The following is a 24,050-nucleotide window of genomic DNA, read 5'->3' as shown; positions in this document are numbered from 1 at the left end:
AATCTTAGCTGTTCATGTAATTGATCTGTACCGTTGGATTTGGGGAGGCTCAACTATAAATAGGGGCCTCTCCTTTCATTGTAAAACACTTGAGTTTGGAGCAATAATAATTTTTAAGAGCATTCACTCAAATTTCTCTCTCTTGCGTTCTTATTTTCTGTGGCTTGTTCTTATTTTGTTCTTCGTTCATCTTCGTTTCTTTTTAAGTTGCTTTCATTTGAGTTAGATTTTGGTGGAGGAATTTCGTTGAATCTTCATATTGTGAGAGTTAGGCTGACTTAAGCGTTGTTTTTAACCTTTTATATTTATCCATTTAATTGTTTAATCATTAATTATTCTTTTACTTTTATTCATTTATTTATCCATCAACTTTCTTATTTACATATTGTTCATTCATTTAATCATTCTTATCATTCTTTTATTTTCTTTCATTAATTATATACTTTATTTTTTAATATTATGTCACACATGTTGTTTATTTTTTAAAAACTCGTGTTATAAACCATTCATTTTAAATTGTTTGATTATTTGCTCTCTTTTTTCCATATACTATCTATTATCAATTGCAAATTTTTTTTATACTATCTATTTTATATACCATTTATTTTTAAGATGTTATATGTATAACTTGTTCTAAATTCCTTATTACACAACATTTATTTTTAAACTCATTTATATATTATTACTTTATATATTACCTATTTTTATTTTTTTATATATTCTTTCTTCCAAACTTATACATATATTACCTACTTTTTTATATATATAATTTATTTATTGATTTGTATATTGTTGATGATTTCAAATTTCTTTTTCCCTTATTATTCATTTTCAAATTCATTATTTTTAAATTTGTTTACATTTTATTTTGCCTTATATTTTTTTTATACTCTTTGTTTTAAATTCATTGGTCTTTGATTATTGATGCTAGTATTTAAATAATTGCCATTATGTGTTTTATAAATTGTTTATTTGTATTTTCATATTGCCATTTTTTTATCAAAGTTTTTACGTATCGTTTTAATATTGCGTCAATTTTCCCCAATTTTAAAAAAGAAAACTTTTAAAAATAAGGCAATATTTGGTAGTTTGGAGCTTTGAGAAAATCGTGCCCTAACTTACTGGGTTTCGATTTTTTTGATCCAAATAACCAAATATCCTTTTTAAACTTTAATGCATGAGACAAGCTTAGTTTTGAGGGTTAAAATATCGTATCCTAACTTACTGAATGTGACATCTTATTACTTCGGGACAAGGAGCTCTTAACATCAAATTCGATTTATTCAGATTTTTAAAGAGGATCGTATTTTAAAATCTTTTCAAATTTACGACATTAGGACGTTAATTAATCAATTAGGTACCAATTTTTGGGCGTTACGAGGGTGCTAATCCTTCCTAGTGCGTAACCAACTCCTGAGCCTGTTTTCTCGAATTTTGTAGACCAAAATCATTATTTTAATAAATCAAAATGTTTTATTAAATTGATTAATCTCAAGGTGACCCGATCACACCTCGAAAAAAAATTGGTGGCGACTCCATTTTCGTTTTAAAAGTCAACCTCGTTTTTCAAAATAAAAATAGTTTCGACACTTCAATTTTAAAATAATTTGATATCTCAAACTCTTATAATATCATTAATTAGTCTAAATATTTTTATTCCAATTAAAATATTGGTATGAGTTTTTAAGAATTGTTAATACTGTTAAAATGCTCTATTCAATTTAGGTCTATTACAATGTCATTTTCTTATATGAATACCAAGTGAGTATTTCTTTTTTAATTTCCAGTTGTCACACCAACAATTTTAACAAATGAATTTTAACAATATTAAAAAATAGATCTACATTTTAAAACTCAAAAAGTAGAGGGACTAAATTTCTAAAAATAAAAGTATAAAAACTAAATTCCAAATATATGAATAGTAAAAGAATTTAGAGCATACTGAAACCTTTAATTTGTACTCAATAATTAGCAAAATATATATATTTAACCCAAGGCGAAGTGTAAATGAGAACGATCACACTAGTATAAATTAGAAAAAGGATGATAACTTAGTTTTGAAATAATAAAAAAAATTTTAAGGGATAAATCTTAAAATTTTACAGGGACTTTTGGTTTAACGTACAATGCTATATATAAATTTTAAATTTGTGTAATTTTATACATGACATTTTGATTTGATTTAATTTTCAAAAATTCCTAATATTATTATCGATATAACACAATTAAATGTTTACATATTACAGGCACAAATAATTATATTTATCTAATATAAAAATAAATCAATATAATAATTTTTTTGAAATGTGTATAATTCAATTAAATTAAAAACTTTATGCACACATTTGAACCAGAGGTGAAGCCAGAACAAATTTTTAGGGGGAGCCGAATGAAATTTTAATTTTTTTATAGTATGTATTTTTATAATTTTAAATGATTGAATCGAATTTTTATAATTTTAAGGGGGCCAAAGTACAATTTTACCTTTACTAATTTAAAATTTAAAAAATATATATTCAAGGGCCTAAATAAAAAATTTCTATTTTAGGGGGGCCCCCGTATCCGCCTCTATTTGAACCAAAATCAAAGTTTAACATGTATAATTACACAAAATCAAAATTTATATATCAAATTGCACATTAAATTAAAGTTAATGTATAGCTTATATTTATCCTAAAACTTAACTACTTCTTCTATTAGCTATTTTGTAAAATCTTAAACAAATAAAATTGAAGTTATTAAATAAATCCTTTTTATTTCCTAATTTTATCTTTTAAAGTAATTTGATAAGTAAATCATTTTTAAAATGTTTATAATGAAAAGTCATAATATAAGTAATTGATTATACAAATTGTGCATAATATCGTAGTTGTTTAGGTTGCATTTGCAGGTGGTAAAACACTTACCTATTTTTTCTTTTATTTTTAATATATATTCAGTAATGTTTGAACTTAGAAGGTTAAGAGCTAAGGTGGTGACAAATTAGCTTAATTAAGTATACATTAATTAATTTGCGTTTTTTCCTTTTGAGATCAAAGTCGATTTAGCATGTTTCTAATGCCAATTCAAATTTCTGGAAATCAATTTATCAGGCTCTTCAATTTTCTTAGGTCTACTTGAGATGAGATGAAAAAGTGAAAGTAGAAAGTGAGAAAAAAAATAAATTTTAAGTATGATAGGAAAAAGAAGAAGAAATAAGGTATGAAAGATGATTATTTTTTATCATAATCATAAGAATTGATCTTTTTTAAATTTGAATGGTAAGAGAAGAAAAATAAGAGAGATGTGTATGGTAATTTAAAATTATGAATTTTTTAACGATATTATTTTCTTTACTTTCATTTTTCAACTCTACTTTACTTCATATTCTTAATTCAACTTTCCATCTATATGAAAACAACGATAATTCAATCGTTGAATATTAATGTACGTAAATTTTTCAATTGATTTTATATTTCTATCATATCAATTTAAAATTATGTATACATTAATATTTATTCAACCATTAGATCGTTAAAATATTAATCGTACAAAAAAATATAAAAAAAAGTGTAAAATTAATTTCGTGTTTAAAGAAACGAAGCAGAACTTAATTAAAAACGTCAGTATCTATACTAAAGGTGAACTGCCTGAAGAAAATTGAAGAGAATTGGCATTTATTTTCAATGAGGAAAAAAGTTACGATTATAAATAACCAAATGAACACTACAATTTATTCATTTCTAAAGTGTTTATGTCACTTACACTTGTAAGATATAACTCTGGTTCTAACTTAAATTGTATTTGGATGATTACGTAGTTGATATCTTTTGATAAAATATTTTTGAATATCTTAATGCATATACACACAGAATTTTTTGTATCATTTTATTAAGTTAAAATGTGAAAAAAAATCAAATCAAGCAAGTACTTTTGAGGATATGATAGCACTTGAGGTAAGCAATATTTAAATTGTATGAGTTTATTAAGTATTTGAAATACTTATCTGTAGTGTTATTTTTCTGTATATTGTGGACATTCGAGACGAGCCGTTCGAATCAACAAGGAACTCACACCTATGGTCACTTGATTCGGTAGATTTTTGAAGTTTTACATGTTAATGTGCAAGCTAAAAATAATGTTTGGGTTGCTTACATATAGTTATCATTTTCATATTTGGGCTACTCACACTGTTAGAGTTGTGTGACTCTGATTCTAAGAGATTGCTTGCAAGTCAAGTTAAACAAAAATATATTTTCTTTCTAGAAGATTTAGTATTTATTAGTATAATATATTTAGCATTTATTAGTATAGTTTATTTGACTTATTAATTTAGCCTATAAATAGGCTCTTTTACAATCTTAGAAAAATATATCCATTAGATTAGAACTCATAATACATTCAGAGAATTTTGTATTTACGTTTTGACGGTTCTTTGTTTTTTTGGGTTTTCGGGATTTAGTTTTATCTCCATCTTTTGTACTCTTCGTTTTTTTGCCATTATAGTAAAATTATCTTTGCCCGTGATTTTTTATCCTCTTTATAGGGGTTTTTTCACGTTAAATTTGTGTGTTCATCTTCTCAATGTCTTCTGCTATTTTTACTTGTTCGTTATTTAATCGGGACGATCCTAACAAGTGGTATCAGAGCTAATTTAATATTTCATATGAGACAAATTAATCACGGTAGAAAATAAAATAAATTCAAAATGCTGTCTCTATTGCTTAACTAACGAAGCTTCCCCCTTGTGAAGCGTCAAATCTTCAATGGACAGTACTCAGTAAAGTTAAGAAACACCTCAACTGCTTAACCATACCTGATTAGTTTGACCCATCCAGACATCCATCCCAGATTGCATATCTTCACTGTCATCTGCACAGCTCTTCAATGTCTGACAACATATCCTCAGATTTCCAGCTAAATGTATCCTCGACACGAGAACTTCCATGGGGCCAGAGTACATCAGTCTGATAATCGGGGAAACTGAAGGCAGATGCAGAGAAAGCTTCTTCTTCATACATAACTTCTCCATGAGGATTGAGGCGCTTCACTTCGAAGTCTGCTTTGTTTTGGAGCTCCAAAGCAAGCTCTAATGTCACCTCCACTTCACCAAGAGCAGGTCGTTTATGTTCCTCAACATGGACGCAACTTAAAGCGATGTCCAGGAATTTCTGTAAGCAACTCGGGGCTATTTTCCCTTCCAAATATGGACCCGTCATTTGGTAAATTCTTCCATTCTTTAGGTGTTCATTGACCCAAGAAATTATATGACGATGATTATGGTCCCCTGCGTCAAACTTTAATACTTTTCTACCACAAAGTACTTCAAGCAAAACAACCCCAAATGAGTAAACGTCTGATTTCTCTGTCACAAGAGTAGTATCCTTGAAAAGCTCAGGAGCCATATAACCCAAAGTACCAAGCAGCCCCAATTGACCTGTTTCCAAATCAATTTCATCCAGAGGGGGTAACTCTATTCTGATGGGAGCGTTTGATAAACTAAAAGGGCCAATTTTAGACCAGGCGAAATCCGCAATCTTGGAAACCATTTGGTCATCTAAAAGAATGTTTTTGGTCTTGATGTCACGGTGGATGACTGCACGCTTTGCTCCAGTATGAAGATAATGTAATCCACAAGCGACCCCAATGCAAATCTCTAACCTTTGCTTCCATGGGAGGGGATCGTGATGACCAGTACCATGGAGATGATCGAAGAGCGTCCCCTGGCTCATATAATTGTACACTATGATAATCTTGTCTCCCTCATCGCAGAATCCAATCAGAGAAACAATATGTTGGTGGCGCAGCTGGCAAAGTAGCTGCGCCTCATTTAGAAAGTCTTCAAGCATTGTCTGTCGTGAGGATCCGTGCTGCAAGTATTTGACAGCGAAAACCGAAGCCCCATCATCGAAAAATCCTTTGTATACTACTGCGCTGCTACCTTTACCAAGAACCAAGTGGGAGTCAAAGTTTTTGGTGGCAACTCTGATCTCGTGGAGTGAAAATCGACGGTACAGATGTTGGGGAAGCGATGATTTAGCTTTTCCCTTGCTCGGCTTCTTTAATTTGCTTACAAATACTGGACAGAAACAAAAGCTGGAAAGTGAAGGAGTTCTCATTAGAAATCAAGAGATGAAGAAGTGAGAAGTGTGTTTAAATCTTATTCCAAAGCCAACCTTTGGAGTTGGAGAGTGGTTAGCTTCAAATTCATCTATTTATTTTTTTAGTTGGAACATCGAATAGCTCATAATATTTTCAAGTTCAAGCAGTGTACTTTCCTCGATGCTTCTCACGGGGATCCACAGAAGACCGAAGACTAGGTGGTGAGTCATAGATCCAATCAAGTGAAAGAGTTTTTAATTAATAAATTTGATGAGTTTTATTTTATTATTCTAATTCGATTTAAATTTCTTTTAATTGAGTGAAATTAAATTCGAATAGAGTTAAATTATTCGAGTTAACTTAAAAAATTAAATATGTGAAATAAAAATATAAAGTTAAATCATTAATTTATTTATTTAAGTCTCCAAAATTATTATTTTAAAGATTTTTTAAATTTTTAATTTTCTTTATATTTTTTTAGAATTTATTTTAAAATTTTAGAATTTTTTAAAAAATATAAATTTTAGAATTTTTATAAATATTTTGAATTTTAAAAATTATTTTGGATTATTTTTTATTTTTTGTTGAGAGAGACCAATTTGTTCATTTTCAAAATTGACAGAGATCAAAGAGGTATTTACAGCAATATATTATTTGAATTATTCGAGTTATTTGAATTGTAAAGTTTAACTCTGCTTGAACTCGAAACTCAAATTACTTATTCGAGTTGACTCAAATAACTTGAATAATTCAAATAACTCGATTTGATTAACTCGAAATTTTATTTTATTTTTATTTTTCAAATCGAATCGAGTTTTGCTCACCCGTATTCAAGACTCGAGGCTATGCCCGTTACCTTTTTAGTATATATAACTTCATCTTCATATAGTTAGATATTAAATAAAGAAATAATATTTTATATGAGTTTTTAAAATATATAAGTAAGATTAGAGGTTCATAGCAAGATAAATTCATATTTTTAATATATTTATTTTTGACTAGTTATCAAATAAAATGCTATTAAATTTGAATTTTTTTATCAGCAATAAAGTTGGTGTGATAAATTCAAACTCTTAAAGAAAAAGGGCTAAATTAGAACAAAAAGCAAAGAGAAGGGCTTGACGGAAAGATTGAAGATTCAAAGATGATTGGATAAAGATTGAAGGGTTGAAGATTTTTTTTAAAAAGTAGCTGGATAAAAATTGAATGATTTTTTATATTGTTACAACTCTGTAATTAGTTTAAATTCTAGTTTAAATTTGATTTTTAAATTTTAAATTATTTAGTGATAATATTTAGGATTATTTGGTGATAATATTTAGGAAAAATCTAACTAAATTTTAGGACTAAAAGTGTGTATAAATACCTAATGACTACAACTAATTGAACACACTTTAGCTTTGGATTTGGCTTTAATAAATTCTTTTCTTTTTTTCTTTCCTTTCCAGCCTCAATTCCCATGTTGTTTCATTCATTTTTTTTCTTTCTAACCTTTTTGGTTTAATTACCTTCTAAGGCCCTTTCTCGTTCCACTTTCCATAATTCTATTTAAACCATTTATTATGATTCTTTTTATGATTAACTAAATCCTTTTTAGCTTTAGCCCAGAAATTATGCCAATAAAACAATCGTGAGATATGAGCTCGCTCAAAAAACCTCTCAACGCAGTATTTTCTATCTCTCCAGTATATAGATAGTACAAATTCGTCCCTTAAAATTGATTCAGCTTTGATTCAAAAAGTGCACATTTGGGTTGGAGTTGTTTGGCGTACAATTGGGAAAACGAATCGGTCATGCTGTGTTCGAATTCCCACGAAAAAATTGACGTCTCTAGGTGGGAAAAGCCAGTTGGATTCCGTCAAGGGAGATAGAGATCGGATTTAACGACCCACCTAGTTGAGGCCGTTGATTCGAGTTGGATTTTTCAGAGCACAAGGTTGTCAAATTCTTAAATTGCAAACACGTGTATCACAATTAGAAATTTGGCAAGAGTCTGTTTGTAGGTCGTACCGAGATTGACTATTTAAGGAAAAGATGGCGACCGAAACGTTCTTGGTCTCTATAACCAGCTTATTGCTTGGAAGGAAAAATCTATTTCAAGGATCGATTTAAGTTTGGAGTACACCAAGGCTAAGGTTAAGCTTAAAAAATATTTTATTTTCTTAAATATTTTTGAATTTGTTTTATTTTATTTTTTGTATTTTCTTCTTTAGTTATCTTAACCAATTTAAACCCCCCATTTATTTATTTTCAGCATTTCTACACATAGGTCGTGGGCATTACTGTGACCGCGATATCGATTCTGGTCATGGAAAAAGGCAAAATTAGATAGTCAGTCCCTATGGATTCGACCCTACTGCTCTATACTGCTAATTACTATTATTTTGTCGTAGGAATTTATATTTGGTGGTTTCGACGCCCATCAGAGGTTGATAAGTATTCTATAAGGGTATAGTAAAATAATTAAAAATAATAAATATTAAAAAAAAACACATGTCAATTTTTTAATATTGTTTGTGAAATAAATAAAAAGTATATCATTAGTGTATCAATTACTAGCCCAAAAAATAATACACTTTGCAGTTTTTTAACTTAACTTGTGGAGTTAAAAAAATAACTATTTTTTAATATATTTTTTTTGGTGACAGATGAGCTGATTTGATTAGTCTATCAGCTTCCTAATTCAATGCTATAAGAATACGACAGATATTCCACTAAAACATTTTCCTAATCAAAACAGAATTTGGTTTTCCCCCCAATCCCTCCTAATGATAGAATTGATTTGCTAAACGCTCTCCTTTTTAAACAACTGCCACATATAAAAGACCCCTCACCTCACCAAATTGCAAAAAATTCTAAAAAATTTCATTGTTATACGCAGGACACATTTTTTTATAGGAAAAAAAAAGAAAGAAAGAAGAATCTATAGGGCAAAATATCAAAAAAAGCTACTTTTTTTTAAATTTTATCGAAATGGGCCCGGTATTTTATTATTTACCGGAATGGGCCCTTTTTCCCTAAATCGCGTCCACGTCAGTGCGATGTCAGGGGACGTGGACGCGATTTGTTGCCATGTCAGCAAAGCGCGATGACGTGGACGCGATTTACTGCCACGTAGCACGCCTCTGGGGACACGTTTTCCCTGTTTTAAAAATTAAATTTAGCACTTACTATTTTCATTTGTTTGACGGATATGAGTTGATTATCAAGACAGTCAATTCTCCGGCCATTGATTTAATAATAAAGACAAATTTTTACGATTTAAAAAAATTTTAAAAAATAATTTTTTAAATTATTTAAAAATAGGGATTTAAGAGAAATTTAAGAGAAAATTGAGAGCAAATTGAGATTAAATATGGATTTGAGAGCAAATTGAGAGGAAATTGAGAGTAAATTTGAGAGAGGATTAATTTGTGAGAAAAAATAAAGGGTGGTGGTATTTATAGATTTTTTTTACCGTTGGGGGGCAATAGAGGTGCTCATGGGTCGAGTTTGGGCCGAGCCCAGAAAAAATTTTGGGCCGTGAAATATGGGCCTGAAATTTTGTCCAGGCCCGGCCCGAGAAAAAATTCATAAGTCCGAGCCTGGCTCGACCCGACCCATTTTTTAAATAAACACCAAAAAATTTAAAAAAAATAAAAAAATAAATTTTAAAATATTTTAAAAATAAAAAATAAAAAAATAAAAATATTTATTATATTCAGGCCGGGCCGGGCTCGGGCCCAGGCCAAAAAAGTGCTGCCCGACGGGCCTCATTTTTTTGCTCAAACCCATATTTCGAGCCTATATTTTAACTGAACCCTCCCATACTTCGGGCGAGCCGTAGGGCTAGGCCGCCCAGCCCATGAGCACCTCTAGGGGGCAACGGTCAAAAAAATGATCGTTGCACTGTTCACACGCGGGGAAATCGCGTCCCTAGGGGGTCTGCTGACGTGGCAACAAATTGCGTCCACGTCAGTGCGCTTTGCTGACGTGGACACAAATCGCGCTTATGTGGACGCGATTTGTTGCCACGTCAGCAGAGCGCGCTAATGTGGACGCGATTTGCTGACACGTTCCCTGACTTCGCGCTGACGTGGACGCGGTTTGGGAGAAAAGGGCCCGTTCTGGTAAATAATAAAATACCGGGCCCATTTCGATAAATTTAAAAAAATTAGGCTTTTAATGGTAAATTGGCCGAATCTATAACTCTGTCTAACCAATTTCTTTTATTGACACTTGTCCAAATAAAAAATAAGCTTCCAATAAAAATGATCCAAATTTTAGTCCCTATAATATCTTCATATTTTAATTTTTTATATTATTTGGTACCTCAATTTTAAATACCTCATTCTGATTAAAATATTGTCCGAATACATAATCTTTTTACTTCTATTTATATTATTTAATAATGGTCAAATTTTAATTTCGGTTTCTATATTATGCTCAAGCTTTAGTTTTTTACTTAATTTTGTATCTTTACTTTTATAATGTCATGGTTACTCTAAATACTTTATCTATAATGTATAAATAAAAAAAACCCACAAGTTTGGAGAAACTTTTGAATCAATAAAAAAATCTTTTATTGTTAATTATATTACTAAATTGACATTAGAATAATAATTTATTAGTATTATTATGTGATAATAGTAAAAATAATATTAATTAAATATTAACTAATATGATAGTATATTAGTGTGAAATTAATTAAGTTGTTTATTTCATTTAAAATTTATACTTTAAAATAATATAATATTCTATTGATTAATAAAATTATAAATTTATAAAATCATTGAATATAATTATAATTGGATAAATTAAAAATAATAAAAATATAATATTTTTAATTAAATGAATATAATTCTTATATATAAATATGATCTTATTTTAAATAAGATAATAATTAATAATGTTAAAATTAAAAAATATAAACGTGTGAGATTAATATTATATATATATAAAAAGATAACATCAATATATTGGTAATCTAATGTAATGTATAAATTTAATTATTTAATTATTAATAATATTTTCAATGTAATAGTTATTATTACTTAAGTGAACTTTGGATCCGTATTAAATTACACTTATTATTTGAGATTAATTATCACTTAATTAGTGTTACAATTATACACCAATTAAAACTAATATTTTACAGTATAATATATGCATTATCAAGGCATTTTCATTCAAAATAAAAATATATATAATTGTATTATTTAATATGTTTTGTTTCCATCATAAAAAAAAGTAATGTTTTTCATTATTATTTAAGATGTTTAGTTATTATTATTTGATATTCGGTAGTTTTACTATTATTTGATTGTAATAATATTTAAATAATTATCTGTAACACTCCTTTACCTGATCCGATCGTTGGGTCAAGCTATCGAGACGTCATATTCGTTGCCAAAGCAACTACGATCACTCCTAATCAATAATATTTTTTTTTCAAGTTTTTAAGTTTAAATAAAATTAAAATATGATTCAGACACTTATCCGAGCTTAGTATGGGCTTTCGAAAGCTATGTTGTAATAACCTGATTTTTAGTGGTGAAGGAACAATGGTTCGGGACCACAAATTTCCTTCCTTTCGACTCTTAAATATTATTTTTAGAATATTTATAGAGTCATTTGGGTTGTATTAATTTTTTTTTTCAGAAATATTAACGCTTAGATATCTAATTAAAGGAAAAGGACTAATTTGTAAAATGTGTAAAATTTAGTAATTATTGTATTTAGTTTATTAAATAGCTTGAAAGTTAAATGAGGAAGGACTTAAGTATAAAATATACCCTAGTTAAATATAGTGGGACGGCAACATAATTGAAATTGATTAAAAATTATGTGATAAATGACAATTTTGTAAATAAACTAAATTAAAACAAAATTACATACGGCTCATCTATCAATCATTGTCATGTGTGAATCAATCGAGGGAAGTTCACCATTGTAAAACCAAATTGATCTTGCTTAATTCCACGAGCAGTATTAACATCAGCCCAATCACCTCAAAATAAGACAACTTTCCATTTCCTGTAGTAATCCAACTCAACTATGTAAGTAAGAAGTCCGAAATATTCCACATTTCCCTCAACAGAATTATTGTCCCTAGCACTAGCATAACTTGTAATTGAGGAATTAACAACTATTCCACAATTTTGAGTGAGAGATTTTTGCAAAGGGAAACATATCTCTAAAAAATTCTAACAACATTGTCAAAGAGTTTCCGATCCACCCTCCCAAACATTTTAACTGAAAAAGATGAATATAGAAGGACATTTTTGAACATTTTGATCCCTCATAAAGTTCTTCGTTCATGTCATTAAGTAGCGCGTAAAACTTCGCCGCTTCTCTATTCGGCTCTTCATGAGATACACTTCTTCCCGGTTCGGTAAAAGCATTTCCACCAAGATTACAATCATCAGATGCCACAAAGTCGGCTGGGAACGACTGCAAACCATGATTGTGCATATTAAATGCATCCCGCAACATACCTTCCATGTCATCCCCACTAACAGACTGATGGTAAGCAGTACCAGGATAAGATACATCCATCGTTGAAAAGGAAGTACTATGCATGCATTCTCCATGAAAAATCCATTTTTTATAACCCTGAACAAACCCATCAACAATTAGATGCTCATATACGACTTCACGATAATGCCAGTTTATGTTGACACACTTCTTACATGGGCAAAGAATCATGTTCTCTTGGCTTGCATATTGAAATGCAAAATTTAGAAAAGTTTGTACTCCATTTCGATAACCGTTACTTACCATTGACAAATTCATCCAAGACCGGTCCATTTCTTAATTCTTGAAGCCTGATGTTGACAATAAATTACAATGGTAAGTTGTTCAGTTATAAGTATAAATGAGTTAGGTAAGTTATGATATGATATATATTTATGTATTAAGTAAATTATGTAAGCTATGTATTATATAAGTTATGTAAGTTATGTATTATGTAAGCTATGTAAGTTGTGTATTATGTAAGTTATGTATTATGTATGTTACGTAAGTTGTGTAGAATGTAAGCTATGTAAGTTATGTAAGTAGTGTATAATGTAATTAAGTTATGTAAGTTGTGTATAATACAAGTTATGTAAGTTATGTATTATGTAAGTTGTGTATAATGCAATTAAGTTATGTAAGTTGTGTATAATGTAAGCTATGTAAGTAATGTATTATGTAAGTTGTGTATAATATTAATTAAGTTATGTAAGTTGTGTATAATGTAAGTTATGGAATTTATGTATTATGTAAGTTATTTAAGTTATGTAAGTTGTGTATTATGTAAGTTATGTAAGTTATGTAGGCTATGTATTATGTAAGTTATTATGTTATTATGTAAGTTATGCAAGTTTATATTTAAGTTTATATATAAGTTATGATATGATTGATAAATTTTGAAAAAATATATAAATTTTATAAATATATATATATTAAAAATGTATATAAATATTAATAAGTTATGTAAGTTATATATTACAAATTTTGGTTATGTAATTTATGTATTATGTAAGTATATCACTTTTATGTATCTTATTTATAATTATTTATAAAATTGAAAAATTTATTACTAATAAATTTGAAATATAGGTTATATATCCATACCATATATGGGGTGATATATTAAAAATATAGGTTTTAATATTTAAAAAATAAAATTTACAATTATTTTTAAAATTATAAAATTTATTATTAATAAAATTGAAATATAGGTTATATATCCATACCATATATGGGGTGATATACGAACTTGTTCAGAAATTTATGCACTAATGAATTTAGAAAATGTGAGATACCAACTTGTTCAATTGGCTAAAACAGCAATTTGCATTGGCTACAACTTGCAGAAATTTATTCAGAAAATGTGAGATACCAACTTGTACAGTAAATATAAAACATAAAAGTATTATCTACATAAATAAATAAACAAAGTCCATTTGCTTAAATCCTATTATGATTTGCAAAATACATGTCAAAAGCGCCTAAATGCAACGGGTATATCAGTAGCTGGAAGAGAAAGATGATTAACTAAAAACTTTTTATTTGCAAAATTGGAAGGTTTCCGACAAGTACAAAGATTCCAACACGGAACCTAACATGCAAAACCCAAGAAATCAATCCACTACAATGACAATTCATTCAGAAAATTCCAATCATTCAATCAAACTAAGGCTGATACTTTACAACAAAAGAACAAAAATTTACCTTCCAGGCCAGAGAATAGCCAAGTTTTGCAGCGGTGGAACTAGCTCCGACCCAGCAAGCTAAGCACAGCAACGCGGCCAAAGACCCAGCTTTCTTATCCAAAACTACATAAAACAAGCATAGGAAAATAGAAAAAGCAGATCCATAATTCAGAACCAAAGCATGATTAAATATCGGCCACACAAATAAAGTATGTATCAAAATGTTAACTGGGTTACTGTGATATGCCCCATAAAACGCAAAATGTTTCTCAAGATCCCACAATCCTAGCTTTCCCATTTATTTTTTGTTTGTTTTTATTTTCTCAAGAATAATTTTTATTTGTTGATGGATTAAAGCGGTTAGCTTTGGAAAAACAGAACAAGGCCGGAGAATCAAATCATTTATCAGCCAAATAATCCCTTTTTTTTCGCTAACTTCCAGGCAGCAAGAAACTACATTTCTTTCAAAATAATAAAATTCTAAGAAGAAATACATAATCTTTTCTGTCCTACAACTAAATAGTGAAAAATTTTCTAAAACCCATCAACAATTTGCGCATTGACTTATCAATGAAGGTGTAAAACAATTTATGTGCAGGTGTAAAACACACGTAAGTAGGTGTAAAACAATTTATGTACAGGAGAATATAAACAAATTACATGTACATTGCTCAAGCCCCACAGCAAGATGATTTTTTAACAAAAGAGAAAAACCTTACCGGTTGAATTGATGAAGAGGAGTGCAACGGCAGAGGAGTGCGACGGTAAAGGAGTGCGACGGCAGAAGGGACGGTCTACGACAATGCAGCAGATTTGGGGAAGGTTCGGGTCGTGGAGGGCGATGCAGTAGACTAGGGTTCTTGATTTGAGGAAGATTTAGGGAAAAATTGTAGGGGAAATAATAAGCTATTTCGGATATGGGTTGGGATGAAATACAGGAGAGTAAAACGAAAGCATCTTATTTAAACTACAATGAAGCTTTGTAGCGTTTTTAAAATAGCGCCTCTAATTCTCACATTTCGAGGCGTTTTTAGCCTAGCGCCGCTAATGCCGCTAATTTCGCTAGACAAAACGACACCGTTTTGTTTAAACTACAATGAAGCTTTGCGGAGTTTCTAAAATAGAGCCTCTAATTCTCGCCTTTTGCGGCGTTTTTAGCATAGTGCCGCTAATGCCACTAATTTCGCCAGACAAAATGACACCGTTTTCTATAAACTACAATGAAGCTTTGTGGCGTTTTTAAAATAGCGCCTCTAATTCTCACCTTTTGCGGCGTTTTTAGCGTAGCGCCGCTAATGCCGCTAATTTTGACAAACAAAATGACACAGTTTTGTTTAAATTAAAATGAAGTTTTGTGGCATTTCCCAAGTAGCGCCTCTAATGCTCACCTTTAGAGGCGTTTTTATCTTAGCGCCGCTAAATCCATTAAATTCGCAAATCAAAACTTCACCATTTTGTCTAAATTAACAAAATTTTTGCGGCGTTTTGACCTTATGGTGGCGTTTTTTTCTGAAAACGCCACTAAGAAATTAAATTCTTGTATTGAAACGGCGCCGTTTTGGAAAATTTTAATACATAGTAACGGCGTTTTTTACTGAAAACGCCGCTAAATATCGCATATTTTTTACATTCAATTATTGTATCTTTCATATAAATTTTAAATAAATAATTCTAAAATTTGTAAGTAATATTTATAAGAGTTAGATAAAATTATAAATTTTAGTTTTTTATTTCATTTTTATTTTTGTATTTTAATTTTATTTCTTATAATTTGGTCCTCTCCAAAATAAATAATTATACCTAAATATTCATATCAATCTATTACTTTTTTTTAACTTATTTATTAATTCTATTTAAACTAATATTTAAATATATCAAATGGTTTAGATTAAATTTTTTGAATATAAAAGCATTAATTAATTGTATAAAATTTTATTATTTAACAAATCTCAAGTAAACCTTAACCTTAAACCCTAAATTAACCATTCAATACATATAAAGTCTATCTATTATATATCTCTTCAATAATTTAAACTATACTCATAATTTCAATATATTTAATTTATTATTATCTCTTTTACAATTATATAAGAACATATTTAAAATATAAATTAAAAATAATTAATCTAAACCCAAAACCCTAATCTGACCTCTAAATCTCTAAATCCTAAATCCCTAACTCTTAACCCCTAATGTCTAACCCCTAAACCCCTAACCCCTAACCCCTAAACCTTAAATCCCAACCCTTAAACCATAATCCCTAATTCATAATCCCTAAATCCATACTCCCTAAACCTTAAAATATGAACTCCTAAACCGACCTTAAATCTTAAATTAATCATATACCCTAAACCAAACACCCTAAACTATAGTGATAATTAATTCAATATTTTAAAATTAATACTATCTATTTTAGGATTATATAAGAAATTTTTTAATATATATAAATTAAAAAACAATCAGTAATCATGTACCCAAAAAACTTTAATTATTTTAAATAATAGTATTTTAATTTTTCCATGTGTTTTTTTCAAATTATTTCTACGTGTCATTATTTTTTTTGAAGATTTTAAATATTCAATTAGAAATAAATTGAATTTTATTTAATTAATATAAATAAACCAATTAAGATAAAAATGTTTTTAGCTGCGCTTTTTCAAAAACGCCGCTAAAACCCCGAGCATTAGCGGCGCATTTTCAAAAATGCCACTAAAGCCCGAGCATTAGCAACGCTTTTTCAAAAACGCCGCTAAAGCCTCGAAAGGTAAGACAACGACGTTGTTGGGCTTTGGTTTTTTGTGGTGTTTTTCTAATGCTCGATCTTTAGTGGCAATTTTTATAAAGCGCCGCTAATGCTTGATTTTTACCGGCATTTTTTTGTCCTAGCGCTGCTAAAAGTGCCGTTAAAAGCCTATTTTGGTGTAGTGATCGGGCCAATATCTCACACGTCAATAAACTCACTGCTATACACAACTGCAAAGAAATGAGACTATTTCAAAAGAGAGTGATTAATTTTATACAAAATTAAAGAGTTAACAGATTGTACCTCAACACGCAATGATCTTCCGTCTTTGTTAATGGTAGAACCACTTATATTTAAAACCATAGGCGACAATATAACAAATAGAAATGCAATGGTGGGCCATAACAATGGAAAAACTGCAACAAAAGCTGAATTACATTTCTTACATGTTTTGTCCAATTTCATTCAAACACGAATCGATGATGTATCACGAAATTAACTAAAAATATAATAAAGGCAAGTGCACCTATCAATAAATAGTATAACTACGATGAGTAAAGGTATCGTATCCACGGGAACTAAAAGTACAAGTAATTATTATTTTCTTATTATTTAACCGACAAATTGGAGTGATTGTTTTAAGCTAAAATCTACTAAATTATTTAACTAAAGAACTCAGCAGAGAATAAATTAGGAAAATAATTGAATAATAACCAAGAAGCTAAACAATACCCAGGAAAAAATCCACCTAGTCTTCATCTATCATTATGAATCTGAATTAAACGATTTATTCAGTTGGTATCTTGATCCGTAGAAATCCCTAAATTATGCTAATATCTTTTTCGAGAGTAAGAGCAACTGAAACTAGGTTGATTAATTGAAATTTCTTTCTAATTAAAACACATATTATCACATTAACTCTATCTATGGATTCCCCTATTAGATTTGACTCTAATCCGATGGATTTATGTCATCCTATTTCTAAGATTGCATGCAACTCCACTCAATTATGTTATATCTACTCTTAAACAGGGGATTTTCCTCCTTTGATTTAAGCACATTAAACATGCATTAATATTCAGGAAATATTAAAACAAGAGATAAGCACACATAACTAAGAACAAGAATCCAATATTTATCACGTAAAATAGAAATCATATAATAAAATTCGTTATAGGGTTCATTTCCCTAGGTATCTAGAGAATTAGTTCATAATTGTAAATAAAAACAGTCAAAGTCAGTATAATCACAAGAAATAAAGAAACTCATAAAAACTTCAAATAAATTAAACGGAGGTCTTCAATCTTGATGGAAATTTGCTTCAGAGTTGGCTTCAATGGTGTTCTTCGAGTTGTTTTCTTCAATACTCTCTAATCGTCCCTTATTCTCTTCTTCTATTTAGTATTTATAGGCTTTAGAATGCCCGAAAAGCCTAAAAATTGTGTCTTTTACCGTGTTTGAAATGCGAGTTTCGAAATTGACACAGCCTGACACATGGCTGTGTGCCAACTCGTATGGCTCATACGGCCATGTGTCCAACCCGTGTGGCTCCGAAAATCTGGTCTATTTGTCCAATTTTTGCTCTTTGTCTCTCCTTTTACTCTCAAATACTCTCCTAATTATAGAAACATGAATTTAAAGGATTAGGAGTATAAAACTCACCAATTTACATAAATAATCATCCAAAAATGCATTAAAGATAGGATTAAAATATATTACTTTTATCACTTATGAATCAAGTTTATGAAAATGGAGCTCCAAAAAGTTGTCTAAATGTTCTTATTCTGCATATTACAATCCAAGCAAAAATACTATGGCAACTGGATTAAGTGTTTGTAATTTTTAAGTGTCAAATTTCATAAATTATCTTTATAAATAATAAAACAGACACATAAAATGCTTTAATCATGTCAATAAAAATTGTTGACACCATTTTTTTGTTTGAAAATGGGGTCGACTTGGGTTTTGAAAAATGAAAACGAAAACGGGAGTCGCCATCGATCCTTTTTGATGAGGTGTGATTGGGTCACCTTGAAAAGTGGTTGTTTTTAATAAACGATTTAGTTTTATTAAAACAACAAGTTCGGTCCACGAAATTCAGAAAAACAGGTTCGGGAGTCGGTTACGCACGAGGAAGGATTAGCACCCTCGATACGCCCAAAATTGGTACCTAGTTGATTACTTAATGTCTTAGTGTCGAAAAACTGAAAACTTTAAAGAAATTTAAAATATGATCCTTAAAAAAACTCGAATGGCATGGATTAAAATTCAAGAGGATATTTGGCAATTTGGTTAAACGAGAAATCGAAACCCAGCACATTAGGGCATGTTCCTCGAATTTCCAAACGCAAAACATTGCCTTATTTTGAAATTTTTTTAAATCGAAACCCAGCACATTAGGGCACGTTTTCTCGAATTTCCAAACGCAAAACATTGCCTTATTTTGAATTTTTTAAAAAGGATATTTAGCTATTTGGTTGAACGAGAAAAATCGAAACCCAGCACATTAGGGCACGTTTTCTCATATTTCCAAATGCCAAATACTCTCTCTATTATTTTTTAGAAAAATCTTCATCTCGAGAAATCGACATGTCATATCCAATGCATTAGGACACAACGTATCGAATTCCCGATACGAGAATACATGCCACAAAGTTTACTTATTTAAAAAGACATTTAATTATCTTGGGTTTAGAAAAGGGATCATGCCCAGTAAGTTAAGACACGATCTTTTATTAATTCCCGAGATCTTTTATTAATTCCCGTGATCGTTTAAAAACTTGAGTTTGAAAAGATTTGTGTATTTAGATTTATTATGAAAATCGAAACCCAGTAAGTTAGGGTACGACCTTCTCGAATCTAAACACGAGATTTCGCTTATTCAAAAAAATCATAAAACACAATGTTAATATGGGTATCAAAATAATAAATACGACGATGTAAACATAACACGAATAACCACAACAAAATGATAAATAAATAAATAAAAGATGTCAAAACAATTATACATGAAATAATAGACAACTAGGGCTAACATTTCATAAAAATAATGATGAACACATAAATAAATATAAGATAAAGCAATAATAACAACACAAAAATAAAATTGTAAAAGTAAAAATCTATATATCTATATATATAAAAATTATAAGATATGTGTATCTATTCAAGCATGCACATATATTTATGAAAGTTAAAAATATGTGCATAGATATGTACAGACATGTATATAAGTTAAAAAATAAGTATATATATACATATATGTTTGCATGTGAATTAAACTATATGGGCATATATACATATGTATATGTACGTAAAAATGAGAGGCATAAAAAATATATATATATTTATAACAAATAAAAAAATGTACGTATATATACATCAAAGTTTGTAGCTAAAATAAACAATAATTATAAGTAAATAATAATATTATTAACAAAATAATGAATTAATCTAAAATTTAAAAACCAAAAAAAATATAAGTAAATAAATAAAAATATATGGGAAAACCAAAATATCTTTAAACTTTTTACATAAATATAAATAGAAATATATAAATAATATCAATAGTAATAATAATATTATTATTATTACTTAATTAAAAATAAATAGCAAGTTTAAAGGGCTAAATTGAACTAAAAGACAAAAATTTGGGGCGGATTAGAAATAAATAAAAAGGGAGGGATTGATTTGAATGCGCGAATAACATAGAGGGACTGGAAGGGAAACTTTCCCTTCTCCTCTAAAACGCACAACTTCATTGAGGACCAAATCAAGAGAAAAATGAAATTTTGTGGCAAAATTGAAAAATAAAAACAAAATAGGACCCAATCGTAAACAGCCTCAAAAGTGGAAGGACCAGCAGCGCAAATAACCCCTTTTATCCAGAAACACGCGGATCATTGGCGGTTCGAGTCGGGTCGGTCCGATCCATGTTAAAACGACGTCGTTTTGAGGCTTTCTGAACTCCTCCAAAACGGCGCCGTTTTAATATCCTATATAAGTTAAAAAATTTGCAAAAAAAATCATTTTTCCCTTCTTTAAACAAAAAAAAATTCACAAAACCTCTCCTCTCTCTCTCTCTTCTCCGAGCACAGGCCCAAAATCTGGCGAAAGGTCCGCAGAGTCGCTGCCGCGCCGGCCACCGTACACGGTTGCCGGAAAATTCAAAAGGTTAGATTTCTTCTTTTTTTTTGTATATGTATTTGTAGACTTTTTTTTAAAAGAAAATAAGAAAACAAATGTTAGTTTATATAGAAATTTCGAAAAATGAAATTAAAAGAAAACTCAAAAAATAAAGTAAAAATAAAAATAAAAATAAAAGTAAGTAAATGAAAAAGAAAAAGAACTCAAGAGTAGAAAAAAACGAAAATCACCTCTTGGTTTCTTTTATTTTTATTGAACCTGTTTTCTTTTAAAAAAAACCCTAAAATACAGTAGTGAAATTCGCCCCCTCCCTTTTTTGCATTTTCGAATGGCTTTTATATAGTCATTTTTTACATATTTTTTACTTGTCATTTCTTTCTCTGATTTTGCAGGCAAGTGGCGATGGTGATGGAGCAAGTGGGCTGCGGCGGTGGCAGTGGCGTGTGCCACTTGCGCTGATGGAGGCGGAGCCGGGCTAGAAGACCCTAGGTGCGGCGCACCTAGGGTTTGAATTTTTTTTTGTTTTTTTGTGTTGTGGTTTGGGATTTTGGGCTAGGGTTAGGTTAGTGGGCCATTCGGGTTTTGGGCTTGGTTTAATTTGTTGGGTCTTGGGTTTGGGTTGTAATTGGGTTTTATGTTTGGGTAGTGGACAAAATTGGGCTGTACAAAAATAATAGCGAGATTTTTTATATTTTCAGTAGTAAAAATACATTTTTCTTAAAGTAACACGATTTACATTCAAAGGTTTTAAAAGTGAATGAATGATGTTAATATCGTAATCGAAATGGGAAATACAATGATGTTAATATCGTAATCGAAATGGGAAATATAATCAACATATTCCAAAATGACGCAAATATTTCTCAAAACCGTGTGAAAATTGTGGCCTTCAATGGACAGTAGTCAGGAAAGTAAGTTAAGAGACACCTCAACTGCTTAACCATACCTGATTAGTTTGACCCCGCCAAACATCCATCCCAGATTGCATATCTTCACTGTCATCTGCACAGCTCTTCAATGTCTGACAACATATCCTCAGATTTCCAGCTAAATGTATCCTCGACACGAGAACTTCCATGGGGCCAGAGTACATCAGTCTGATAATCAGAGAAACTGAAGGCAGATGCAGAGAAAGCTACTTCTTCATACATAGCTTCTCCATGAGGATTGAGGCGCTTCACTTCGAATTCTGCTTTGTTTTGGAGCTCCAAAGCAAGCTCTAATGTCACCTCCACTTCACCAAGAGCAGGTCGTTTATGTTCCTCAACATGGACGCAACTTAAAGCGATGTCCAGGAATTTCTGTAAGCAACTCGGGGCTATTTTCCCTTCCAAATATGGATCCGTCATTTGGTAAATTCTTCCATTCTTTAGGTGTTCATTGACCCAAGAAATTATATGACGATGACTATGGTCCCCTGCATCAAACTTTAATACTTTTCTACCACAAAGTACTTCAAGCAAAACAACCCCAAATGAGTAAACGTCTGATTTCTCTGTCACAAGAGTAGCATCAATGAAAAGCTCAGGAGCCACGTAACCCAAAGTACCAAACAGCCTCGTTCGACTTGTTTCCAATTCAATTTCATCCAGAGGAGGTAACTCTATTCTGATGGGAGCGTTTGATAAACTAAAAGGGCCTATCTTAGACAAGGTGAAATCCGCAATCTTGGAAACCTTTTGGTCATCTAAAAGAATGTTTCTGGTCTTGATGTCGCGGTGGATAACTGCACGCTTTGCTCCAGCATGAAGATAATGTAATCCACGAGCTATCCCAATGCAAATCTCTAACCTTTGCTTCCATGGGAGGGGATCGTGATGACCAGTACCATGGAGATGATCGAAGAGCATCCCCTGGCTCATATAATTGTACACTATGATCATCTTGTCTTCCTCATAGCAGAATCCAATCAGAGAAACAATATGTTGGTGGCGCAGCTGGCAAAGTAGCTGCACCTCATTTCGAAAGTCGTCAAGTATTCTATGTCGTGAGGATCCGAGCTGCAAGTATTTGACAGCGAAAACCGAGGCCCCGTCATCGAAAAACCCTTTGTATACTACTGCGCTGCCACCTTTACCAAGAACCAAGTGGGAGTCAAAGTTATTGGTGGCAACTCTGATCTCGTCGAGTGAAAATCGACGGCACAGATGTTGGGGAAGCGATGATTTAGCTTTTCCCTTGCTCGGCTTCTTCTTTAATTTGCTTTCAGATACTGGACAGAAACAAAAGCTGGAAAGTAGAGGAGTTCTCATTATAAATCTTATTCCAAAGCCTAACTTCGGAGTTGGAGAGTTTTTTATTTCTCAAAGAAAATTGGAGGAAGAGAGCATTATTAAACGAGAGAAAGAGAGGTAGGAGTTAAGAATTGTGTAAAATGTGTTACCAATTTCAAGTTCCACAAGTCATTTTACAGAAAAACAGGTGGCCTTCTACCAAACATTGGAAAAAAGATGAAAACATTTTACCGAAAATGAAATCAATGAAACAAACTGGCCCTTTGTTGGAACGTTGAATAGGTCATAATCTTATCAAGTCCGGGCAGTGTACTTTCCTCGCTGCTTCTCCGGGGGCGGGTCCATTGAAGTCCCAGCGCTAGGCCCGTAACCTTTTTAGTATATACGACTTCATCTTCATATATTTAGATATTAAATAAAGAAATAATAGTTTATATGAGTTTTAAAATCTACTGATAAGTGTCTCTTTTTTAATATATTTTTAATGTTTTATTATATCTTTACATGATACTTATAAGTACACCAACTTTATTTCTTAAAGTTGATTCAGCTTCGATTCAAAAAGTGCATGTTGGATTCGAATTCCCACGAACAAATTGACGTGTCTAGGTGGGAAAAGCCAATTGAATTCCATCAAGAGAGATAGAGATCAGAATTAAACAACTC

The 24,050-nt window shown here is 30.6% G+C and overlaps 3 protein-coding genes across 3 annotated transcripts; all 3 read right to left on the bottom strand.

Annotated features, from left to right (window-relative positions):
* Window positions 1–4,677: 4,677 nt before the first annotated feature.
* Window positions 4,678–6,301, bottom strand: LOC107954903 (receptor-like protein kinase FERONIA). Its single transcript, XM_041097780.1, has one exon. The coding sequence runs from the start codon at window positions 6,096–6,098 to the stop codon at window positions 4,848–4,850; it is 1,251 nt and encodes a 416-aa protein (XP_040953714.1). The 5' UTR covers window positions 6,099–6,301; the 3' UTR covers window positions 4,678–4,847.
* Window positions 6,302–11,884: 5,583 nt separating this feature from the next.
* LOC121219507 (uncharacterized) lies at window positions 11,885–15,135 on the bottom strand. The gene is made up of 3 exons (XM_041097779.1): window positions 14,981–15,135; window positions 14,281–14,384; window positions 11,885–12,675 (listed from the first exon to the last, which is right to left on the bottom strand). The coding sequence occupies exon 3, from the start codon at window positions 12,640–12,642 to the stop codon at window positions 12,202–12,204; it is 441 nt and encodes a 146-aa protein (XP_040953713.1). The 5' UTR covers window positions 12,643–12,675; window positions 14,281–14,384; window positions 14,981–15,135; the 3' UTR covers window positions 11,885–12,201.
* Window positions 15,136–21,548: 6,413 nt separating this feature from the next.
* LOC121219506 (receptor-like protein kinase FERONIA) lies at window positions 21,549–23,756 on the bottom strand. Its single transcript, XM_041097778.1, has one exon. The coding sequence runs from the start codon at window positions 23,400–23,402 to the stop codon at window positions 22,149–22,151; it is 1,254 nt and encodes a 417-aa protein (XP_040953712.1). The 5' UTR covers window positions 23,403–23,756; the 3' UTR covers window positions 21,549–22,148.
* Window positions 23,757–24,050: the final 294 nt, after the last annotated feature.

The sequence above is a fragment of the Gossypium hirsutum genome, chromosome D07 (genome assembly GCF_007990345.1).
Source record: "Gossypium hirsutum isolate 1008001.06 chromosome D07, Gossypium_hirsutum_v2.1, whole genome shotgun sequence".
Lineage (NCBI taxonomy): Eukaryota > Viridiplantae > Streptophyta > Magnoliopsida > Malvales > Malvaceae > Gossypium > Gossypium hirsutum.
This window is presented reverse-complemented; position numbering and strand designations above follow the sequence as displayed.